At 43.3% G+C, this 11,384-nt stretch overlaps 1 protein-coding gene across 1 annotated transcript in view; it reads left to right on the forward strand.

Moving 5' to 3' along the window:
- Positions 1 to 613, forward strand: part of mrps5 (mitochondrial ribosomal protein S5) — a 139,734-nt gene extending 139,121 nt beyond the window's left edge. The window contains exon 11 of the mRNA XM_080192928.1: positions 120 to 613. Within this exon, the coding sequence (XP_080049054.1) occupies positions 120 to 344 (225 nt within the window). The 3' untranslated portion in view covers positions 345 to 613. The remainder of the gene's footprint in view (positions 1 to 119) is intronic.
- Positions 614 to 11,384: the final 10,771 nt, after the last annotated feature.

Below are 11,384 nucleotides of genomic sequence, written 5' to 3' on the forward strand. Positions count from 1 at the left end.
GAGTTGAAGATATTAGCAACATAAGCGTTAGCAACTATAACTTTGCAGACAAACTGACGGCAGGTTGCGTGATCAAACTGTTTCATCCTGTTTGCCTTTTGTTGGCTGTAATCTCACAGGAGACTCACAGCGACTTGGCTGACAAGAAGGGGCTGCATGTAGTGGAGTTTCGAAATGAGTGTGGGCCATTGCCCCTGCTCGTCGCATCCCCACACGGTGCGGTCAGGAAGGAGCCCGAACCTGACGATGAAATTCCCGACACCAAGTTGGATTGGAATGATGTGAAAGCAGCGCAGGGCATGAAACGGTCCATCTGGGCAAATGTCAAGCGCACAATATGGTGACCAGCTGGTGACAAGATGCCGGGTAAGGCTGTTCCCCTTGGGAGAAAACCGGAGATACTGGCTGGGAGCTCAAGCGCTCTCTGCCGAGCTTGGCACATCCTTGAAGGATGACAAGTTTGACGTCATCTGTATTTTATGGATGAAAAGATTGACTAATTAGACATTTTCCATCATGTCAAAGGTTCTTTATCTGGAAGAGTGGAGGTTTGTGAACATATGTTGTCTTTTTTGCCATAATGAAAAATAAACTTCATTTGTGTTTAATAGAACGCTGACTCTGTTCATGTTAATGCTGAGATAATTTTCTGGTACCTGAACAGCTGCTGTGGGAGAGGGGAATTATGCATTGACGCCAGCATTCCGGATTTCATCAAAATTACACTTCACAGTTTAGAAGGACAACGTTTACACACAGGAAAAGGGTTAGCTCAAGTCCACTGGCATTTAATTAGCAAACTTTGTTCTGGCTTCAGATAATATAAAAGGAAGTAGCAAAAGGAGTTGACTTGAGACAGAATAGATATGATGTTGTAGTGTCTACATTTTGAATGTCTCTTGCTGACTAATACCAGATTCTAATTCAAGAGTGCTCACTTGCTGGTCTGTGGAAATCCATTATGTGTAGCTCATAATTGCTCTGTTCAGGAGCCACTGGTGCATTTTATTCATTTTTTTTCAGAAAGTTTTTTATGCAGTGTATGCTTTTTAGCATCATTTGAAGAGACTAATCATGCTTCTATAACTAACATTTCAGCAGTATGTAAACATTAGGAGATGAATGATGTGTGAATGAATGGAAAGCTGCCCTGCGTTGTGACTATTTTAATTAAAATCCTGAAGAATTTCATTTGCACAAAATGTTTGTTAAAAAGATTGGGTGCCTTCAGTTTGTGTTCATAGCTATAATTTGCCTATAAATACCATAAACATTATAGCTTTTCACTTTCTCAAATATAGCCTCTTCACAGTGAATCTGGATTAGAATTAAATATGTCTTGATTCTCTAATTCACATGCTGCATAATTTAAGAATCTAAGACATCTGGTAACTGTCGCAAGCAGTGGAGTGTGCTCAGAGACAGCAAAGATGCCAACTTGTAGAGGGTTTGTTAGTCTGCACGCTGAACCAATGTTTTTAAAAGGTTCTTATTCAAATTTATTTTATACTGAAGAGTTTGCAGAATTGCAGTACTTATCATCAGTTATTTCATTGCAGATTAAGCCACTAGCCTGAAAAAGCAAGGGGTAGAAGTTGGTTTACACCATTTTATAAGGAAAATTCTGAAATTTTTCAGGCAATCAGCACAGCCACCTAAAACAGGTTTTAGGTCTGAAAGATACATTGATCATTGAAAGTACATTCAGTGCCGGTGTGCTGCCAGCTATGTAGGCCGTATGACTGAACGATTTGGATCGTATCAAACAGCACATTCACAGTAGGCAAAATACCAACTGTTGCCAACTAGCCCACGTTTGCAAAACTCAAAACGTGGGCTATGATTTTCCACCATGGCTTGTTTTGCAGTGACACGAGGCCGATGACAGGGTCTTCTGGTCTCGCCGCTGTCAACGGGGTTTCCCATTGTATGCGCCCCCTCACCAGGTGCCCGCAGCAGGAGTTCGCCATTGGCAGGAATGGAAGATCCTGCCGGCAGAACCAGCCGGAAAATTCCAACCATAGTGTCCAACATTCAATGCGATTCTGCAATTGGACAGCATTTACTAAACAATCCCGATTGTGATCCAATTTATATTGACAACCTATTTAAGATTATCAGTCAGACTTGAAGTATAGCACACTTACTTGTGCAAGAAACAGCCAATATTCATATATATGGTACTGTCCTTTGTAAAGAAGAAGTCCATGTCTATGCATTGTGCCTTTTTCAACTAAATAAAAGCTTGGGAAACAGTCATTCCCTGGTTCATTTCCTATGAAGAGGCCTTGATCAATCAGTCAACCTGCCTAGTTTGAATTAAAACAGCTTGGCAGTTGGTTGTTCCCTGGTGCATTCTCCATGGCAACTTGCCAACCAATCAACACGTTCTTCTCATGCAGTGTAAATTGTTGTCCCTTTTAGAATTGGTATTCTTGCAAATCTGCCCTGCAGAGTGCAAGACAAAAAACTTTGACAGCATGTATTTTTTTCAACAATACTAAAGTACACTCCTTTCTGATTCTGATAAATCTGTAAATGAAAATAAAGTACTTGCATCATTCACAGACTGCTAAAGTGCTTTACAGATAATTAGATATTTTAGAAGTCTAGTCACTGCTGTACTGTAGGAAATCTGATAATCAATTTGTGCACAAGGCCCAATAAACAGCAATGAAATAACTTTTCAGATGTTTTGCTTTACCCTACCTCAGCCCCCTTTGCTTTCAATCTATCTTATTAATTTTTGACTTGTTTACTTTTTATTTCTTTGTCTTACTTCATTTTATACCCCCCCCAACTGTTTCCTCCTGCTTTATCCCTCTTCCCTTACCTTTTCTCCCCCCCCCCCGACTTTCCCTTTTTTACATTCTACCTCTGTCCCATTTCTCCCCCACAACCACCCTCCCTCCCCCAACATCTTCATGTGTCACAGCTTACAGTTTCTCTGCCATTTGGCCATTCACACCCTTTATTCTCTCTATGGACTGCCATTCGCAGTCTTCTCCCCTGGTTTCTATGGTTATGACTCATCTTTCATTCCTCACCCTGCAGTATAAGTATCTCCCACTTTCTAATGTCTTTTAGCTTTGACAGAGGGTCATCTGGACTCGAAACGTCAGCTCTTTTCACTCCTTACAGATGTTGCCAGACCTGCTGAGATTTTCCAGCATTTTCTCTTTTGAAGAAAATGAAGATTATCTGTCTTAGATGCTGTGCAGTGTTAATTTTCAAGGAATTGCCTGCCATTTTGATAGTCTTTACCACCCTTAGCAAGCACAAGTCAAAGAATGCTATCATTGGTTAAGATGGTGTGATGAGTTGTTCGACACACCATTATTCAAATATATTTATTCCAAGATAAAAATGCATAAGATAGAAGTCCTGCAAAGATCTGAATGAGGAGTAGGCTGTGATTACCAGTGAGTATGCTGCTGATCTATTCAATCTCTCACAATTTATCTCTCAAATATCTGCTGAAAAGAACATTATGCTTATAGTCACCGGCCGGGGGGGATGCTGCCAGTGTATAGGGGAAAGTAATACTTTATTTGCCGTGATGAAATATGGTAGGACCCATTCTCAAATCAGTACAACTCGGCAGTGCGCAATCAGTTTAATGAGATCAGTGGAGTTAGATGCTTGAGTCATTGTCTGTGAGGAGTCTGCACATTCTCCCTGTGTCTGCGTGGGTTTCCTCCAGGTGCTCCGGCTTCCTCCCACAGTCCGAAAGATGTGCTGGTTAGGTGCATTGATGTGCGAATTCCTCCCTCTGTGTACCCAAACAGGTGCCAGAGTATGGCGACTAGAGGATTTTCACAGTAACTTCATTGCACTGTTAGTGTAAAGTCTACTTGTGACACTAATAAATAAACTTTAAAATGGAGAGGATGGTGATTGGAAGCTATCAGCAGCAGTGCAACATTGAAAAGTTATAAGGGGCACACAGGAGTGACGGACACACCCAGAGAATTCCAGGTAAGTCTCAGCTTTTCATTTTGTGAAGTGACAGGAAGGGGTGGGACATGGACATCACTGGCTGGGCTGCATTTATTGCCCTAGTTGTCCAAGGGCAGTTGAGAGTCAAACACATTGCTGTGGCTGTGGAGTCGCATGTAGGCCAGACCAGGTAAGGACAGCAGATTTCCTTCCCTTAAAGGTATTAGTGAACCAAATGGGTTTTTCTGACAACCAACAATGGTTTCATGGTGACCAAGCTGGCTGTTTTGGAGTAGCAGTTCAGTCAGCAGCATGCAGCCTCTCCAGTAAACTGTGGTCAGGCTTGGCCGGTCATTACACACCAACTCCCCAGAAATGGTAATAAGTAAATGTAGATCTTCAATATAACTTAACAAGTGGCCCCTCTTTATAAAATTAAAAAGCAAATTATTACAATGGTATACATATTACAACAATGTACATAGTATAAAACCAGTCAGCAAACACATACAGAAAAAGTCTTGAGGGGGAGAGGGGGATTGTTTGTCTGGGATTTGTGGTATATTTGAGGTCAGGAGTAACATGCTTTACCCACCATTCAGGTGAGGGCTGTGATATTTTTGTGATTCTAGGGCAAAGTTGGCATTTATGCTCTGCCTGAATTGGTGCACGTATTAAAGTACAATTTATTAGAATACAAAAGCAGGGAGATACTGCTGAGGCTTTATAAGGCTCTAGTCAGACCACATTTGGAAAATTCTGAGCAATTTTGGACTCCATATCTAAGGAAGGATGTGCTGGCCTCGGAGATAGTCCAGAGAAAGGTGACAAAATGATTCCGGGAATGAAAGGCTTGACGTCTGAGGAGCATTTGAGGACTCTGGGTCTGTACTCAATGCAGTTCAAAAGAACGAGGGGGGATCTCATTGAAACTTACAGAACACTGAAAGGCCTGGAAAGAGAGGATGTGGAGAAGATGGTTCCAGTAGTGGGAGAGACTAGGATCTGAGGGCACACTTTAAAACTAAGACGAGGAAGAATTTCTTCAGCATGAGAGTGGTGAATCTGTGGAATTCATTGCCACAGAGGGCTGTGGAAGCCAGGTCATTGAGTACATTTAAAAGAGAGATAGGTCCTTCATTAGTAAGGGGATCAAAGGTTACGGGGAGAAGGCAGGAGAATGAAGTCAAGAAACGTATCAGCCATGATTTAATGGCGGAGCAGACTTGATGGGCTGAATGGCCTAGTTCTGCTGCTATACCTTTTGCTCTTATTACATACTGCTGGCACAGAAGTTAGCACATTCTTAGATTACACAATATGTTCTTTTATGTTGGATATCATCAAGAAGAAGATCGATCACAGGCAACAGTTAAAAACCATCAGCTTCAAAGCAGAACGCACAAAGCAATGATGTAAAAATTCCTTCAAGTTCAAGCACCAAGGTCTGAGCAATGAAGCATTCCAAATTATAGACATTTAATTATCGAGCATGAAATATAAGGGCGTAAAATTTTGATGCAGAAAAGATATACTTGTACAATGGGAATTTTTTAGAAGTAAGAAGTTGTACTTTTGTAATGGAATTGATATTACTATGATAGTTTACCCTTGGGTTCTGGTCCCAGTGTGGTTAAAGTACTTCACAAGACATGTCACAAAATGTAACACTACATGGATCGCTAGAGGGGAAGGGGAGCGGGAGCAGGGAGTGATAAATGTTTACTTCAAAACAAACCCATCTTGTTCAGCGGAGCATTGATTTTGAACCTTCCTTGATCCCTCTCTATACAAAGGAAATGCCTTGGAAACACTCTGCAGTTAATGAGCATCTGGCCTTCATGTTGTAGCATCCTTCCAGCTGAAGCGGTTGCTGCTCTGTGGAAGTGAGGCTTCATCACAGACGGTCATCATCATGATGCTCATTTAAGGTGTCAAGCCGGCAGCCGTAACGATCTGGTTGAAGAGCCTCCTGGCAGCTTCGCGTTTTACTGGTTGAAAAACACCAGATATCAACTTTGTTTAGAGTCCATACGCATCCTGTACTGTCCACAAATGTGTAAATTTGATGTCATCGCAGTTTGTGTCTGATTTTACAAAGGGAGACTTACGTTTAGGAAGCACCTTTCACAATGTCCCATTAACACTGCAATGAAGTTACTGTGAAAATCCCTGAGTCGCCACACACCAGCACCTGTTCGAGTACATTGAGGGAGAATTTAGCATGGCCAATGTACCTCCTTACCAGCATGTCTTTCAGACTGTGGAAGCAAACTGGAGCACCTGGAGGAAACCCACACAGACACGGGGAGAATGTGCAGACTCCGCACAGACAGTGACCTTAGTTGGGAATTGAACCCGGGTAGTTGTTGCTATGAGGCAGCCGTGCGAACCACTGTGCCAGCCTCCAGTGCACATTCTCGAAAGGCAGTGACTGTTATAATGTGGGAAATGCAGCAGTTCATAGAATCTCTACTGTGCAGAAGGAGGCCATTTAGCCCATTGAATTTGCACTTACTCTCTGCAAAAGCATCTTTCCCAGAGCAAGGATCTGGCAGATGGACTATAACATTGGCAAATGTGAGGTTATCCACTTTGGAAGGAATAATAGTAAAATGGACTATTATTGAAATAATGAAAAATTACAAAATGCAACTGTGCAGAGGGACCTGGGGGTCCTTGTGCATGAATCACAAAAACTTAGTCTGCAGGTGCAGCAGGTGATCAAAAAGGCAAATGGAATGTTGGCCTTTATCGCGAGAGGGATGGAGTATAAAAGCAGGGAGGTCTTGCTGCAACTGTACAGGGCACTAGTGAGGCCACAACTGGAGTACTGTGTGCAATTTTGATCCCCTTATTTGCGAAAGGATATATTGGCCTTGGAGGGAGTACAGAGAAGGTTCACCAGGTTGATTCGGGAGATGAGGGGGTTAGCCTATGAGGAGAGATTGAGTAGACTGGGCCAGTACTCATTGGAGTTTAGAAGGCTGAGGGGAGATCTTATAGAGACATATAAGACAATGAAGGGACTGGACAGGGAAGAAGCAGAGAAATTATTTCCACTTAGAAAGGAAACCAGAGCTAGAGGGCACAGTCTCAAAATAAGGGGAGCTCAGTTTAGAACAGAGTTGAGGAGGAACTTCTTCTCCCAGAGGGTAGTGAATCTCTGGAATTTCTTACCCATTGAAGCAGTGGAGGCTACCTTGTTAAATGTGTTTAAGTCACAGATAGATTTTTGACCATTAAGGGTTATGGGGAGCAGGCGGGTAAGTGGAACTGAACCACTATCAGATCAGCCATGATCTTATTGTTTGGCAGGGCAGGCTCAAGGAGCTAAATGGCCTACTCCTGCTCCTATTTCTTATGTTCTTATTGGGCTGATAAGAGGTAAGTGGCATTCATGTCACTCAAGTGTCAGGCATTGACCATCTCCAACAAGAAAGGATCTAACCATCTTCTCTTGACATTCAATGGCATTACCATCACTGAATCCCACAGTAACAATATCCTGGGATTTGTCATTGACCAGGAATTGAAGTGGACCAGCCATACAAATACAATGGCTGCAAGAGCAGGCTTGAACCTATGTGGCAAGTAACTCATCTCCTAACTTTCCAAAACCTGTCTACCTTATACAAAGCACAAGCCAGGAGTATGATGGAAATTCTCAATTTTCCTGGATGAATGCATCTCCAACAACACTCAAGAAGCTGAGACCATTCATGTAAAAGCAACCTGCTTGACAGGCAGCTCTTCAAGCATACGGTGGTACGGTGGTTAGCACTGCTGCCTCAGCGCCAGGGACCCAGGTTCAATTCTGGTGTCAGGTCACAGTCTGTGTGGAGTTTGCACATTCTCCCTATGTCTGCATGAATTTCCTCCAGGCACTCCAGTGTCCTCCCACAGTCCAAAGATGTGCGGGTTAGGTTGGTTGGCCATGCTAAATTGATCCTAGTATTAGCAGGGTAAATATGGGGGTTACGGGAATAGGGCCCAGGTGGGATTGAGGCTGGTGCAGACTCAATGGGCCAAATGGCCTCCTTCTGCACTGTAGGGATTCTCTGACTCCCTCCAGCACTGACACACAGTGGCAGCAGTGTGTAACATCTACAAGATGCACTGCATAAACTCCCCGATACTCCTTTGGTAGCACCTTCCAAACCCCAGCCTCTAAAACCTAGAAGGACAAGGGCAGCAATGTATGGGGTCACCACCACTTACACATTGTCCTCCAACCCACACACCATGCTTGTGAGCAATGTCCACTCCTTGCTCATTAATAGAACAAAACTTTGTCTTGACACACATGGGACATTTAAAACTCAGTCAAAAATGGTTTAAAATTCAAAGAGAAAACAATGCAAGAAGTTCCTCCGAGAATTGTTTGTAATTCCAGGATAGTTATTTAGCCCAGCATATCAGCATTGGCCCTTTAGAGGAGCATCCAAAACTATCTCTGTTACTAAGATCATAAGACCATAAAACATAGGAGCAGAATTAGGCTATTTGGCCCATTGAGTCTGCTCCGCCATTCAATCATGGCTAATATTTTTCTCATCTCCATAACTTCTGATCCCTTTATTGATCAAGACCCTATCCAACTCTGTCTTAAAGACACTCAATGACCTGGCATCCACAGCCTCCTGCGGCAAATAGTTCCACAGATTCACTACTGTCTGGCTGAAGAAATTACTCTGTCACATATACACACATAGCCAATCTTTCTTCCAAACTTGCAACGGCCTTCGCCTCATTTATTTCTGTAAGAGTGAAAGCAATAGGAGCAAGAGTGCACCGTGTGGTTCCTTGAGTCTGATATCATTCAGTACGATCATGCTTGATCCTCTGCCTCACCTCATCTTTCCCGCTGGCTCCCCCCATATCTACCTTGCTATTCCCTGAGAGATTAAAAATCTATGTATCCCAGCCTTGAATTTGCTTATTGTAATAAGTCCTCGGAGGCAGAAGTCCCTTCACCAAAATCTCTTATTAGGAGCCTGACAACAGCAATGAGAGTGCTTTCCGTTAGCAGTCTACGCTGGAAGTCCCAGAGGAACTGACTGTCCTAGTTCAGAACAAAGTAAAAGGCTCCCTGACTGAACCATTAATTTGGCCTTTAATCAGGGAGTTCATATTCTAACAGGCCCACCTCAATTGCCTGATTAAAGTCATTACACTTAATAATAAAGCATTCAAAATCACCCAAGGTGGAGAGTTGCAAATCATTCTCTGCTTTGATGTGCCATTCAAGGAACTTTTGTCCAACTTCTTCCTTGCAGAGGAAATAATCTTATATGCATTAGAAGCAGTTCAGAGAAGGTTTACTAGACAACTTCCAGTAATGGGCAGATTGTCTAATGAGGAAAGGTTAGAGAGCTTAGAAAAGCAGGAGACCACTTGGTTTAAGTTTAAAGTTTATTAATGTTACAAGTAGGTTTACATTAACACTGCAATGAAGTCACTGTGAAAATCCCCTCATCACCACACTCCGGCACCTGTTCGGGTACACCGAAGGAGAATTTAGCATGGCCAATGCACCTAACCAGTACATCTTTGGAGTCTGGGAGGAAACCGGAGCACCCGGAGGAAACCCACACAGACACGGAGAGAACATACAGATGGTGAACCAAGGCCAGGAACTGAACCCGAGTCCCTGGCACTGTGAAGCAGCAGGGCTAACCACTGTGCTAACATGCCACCCCAAATGGATGTGGGAAGGATGTTTCCTCTTATAAGCACATGTGCACATAGTGCAGAAGGAGGCCATTTAGCCCATCGAGTCTGCACCAACTCTTAAAAGGGCATCTTTATCCAGGTTCTCCCCTCTGTCCTACCCCCATAACCCTGTGCATTTACCATTGCCAATCCACCTACCCTACACATCTTGGACACTAAGTGACAATTTAGCATGGCCAATCCACTTAACCAGCACACCTCTGGATTGTGGGAGGAACGCAGTAAAAAGTCTCACAACACCAGGTTAACGTCCAAAAGGTTTATTTGGTAGCAAAAGCCACTAGCTTTTGGAGCACTTGCTGCTCCTTCATCAGGTGAATGGGATTTCAGTTCACAAACAGACACAAACTCAATTTACAAAATAATGGTTGGAATGCGAGTCTTTACAGGTAATCAAGTCTTAAAGGTACAGACAAATGTGAGTGGAGACAGCGTTAAGCACAGGTTAAAGAGATGTGTATTGTCTCCAGCCAGGACAGTTAGTGAGATTTTGCAAGTCCAGGCAAGACATGGGGTTTACAGTTACTGTGATGTGAACCCAAGATCCCAGTTGAGGCCATCCTCATGTGTGCGGAACTTGGCTATCAGTTTCTGCTCAGCGACTCTGCGCTGTCTTGTGTCATGAAGGCCGTCTTGGGGAACGCTTACCCGAAGATCAGACAGTGACCTGAGGCTGGAATTGAACCCGGGCCCCTGGCACTGTGAGACAACTGTGCTAACCACTGTGTCACCTCTTGACAGAGAATCTGGAACCACCAGTTTAAAAATAAGGAGTCGCCCATTTAAAACTAAAATTTTTTCTCTGAGGGTCATGTGCCTCTGGAACACTCTTCCTGAAAAGGCAGTGGAAGCAGAGCCTGTGGCTGGAATTCCACCACCATGCTTGCCCCAGAATCAGGGCGGGCATGGCTTGCAGAATGAAATTCTCTGTTTGCCTCGGACAGGATTTTACGAGCCTCCCCCAGGCGAGGTCATAAACTACCGGCCTTTGAATATTTTTAAGGCAGAAGTGGTTAGATATGTCATTAACAAGGGGGTGAAAGGTTATCGGGGTCGGCAGGAATGTGGGTGAGGTTACAGTCAGATCAGCCATGGTCTTATTGAATGGCGGAGCGGGCTCGAGGGGCGGAGTGGCCTACACCTGCTCCTAATTTATATATCATTGCACGTTCGCATTCACTGCAAAGATTCTCAATAACCTCTGTGAACGCTCCTCTTAACATCTGCTCCAACAAAAGTAATGCAAGAAAATTTCTCTCAGTATACGCTCTTTGTAGTTACTACAAAGAAGACCATCCGATGTTGAAAGGTTGAACACTGGACCTCTTTGGTCACCCAGTATTAGTATCGAGCACTAACTCCTTTGCTGTTCATCAATTTATCTCAACTCCTAAACCCAGAAGAACATCTTTGCAAAGTCACTGTGAAGTTTTCACATTCTTATGAATATATTAAGTGCCAATTATTACCAGAAAAGAAAGTAGAACCACGGAAGATTAATAGAATGTACATTTAGTGCAGATAGCGGGAGAAATGTATTCATTCTGTAAAAAGTAATTGGGACGATGTGTCATTTAACAGCAAGAAAGGTGAGGTCCTAAAACAGCAGGTGGGGCTTACTTAGCTGGAGAGAATGCAAAGGAGGGAAAATTAGCCTGGAGGTCAGTTTGAGGATAATCTTGCGCAGGCTATATTGTCATGGAGATGGC

The sequence above is a fragment of the Carcharhinus amblyrhynchos genome, chromosome 7 (genome assembly GCF_965287045.1).
Source record: "Carcharhinus amblyrhynchos chromosome 7, sCarAmb.v2.hapA, whole genome shotgun sequence".
Lineage (NCBI taxonomy): Eukaryota > Metazoa > Chordata > Chondrichthyes > Carcharhiniformes > Carcharhinidae > Carcharhinus > Carcharhinus amblyrhynchos.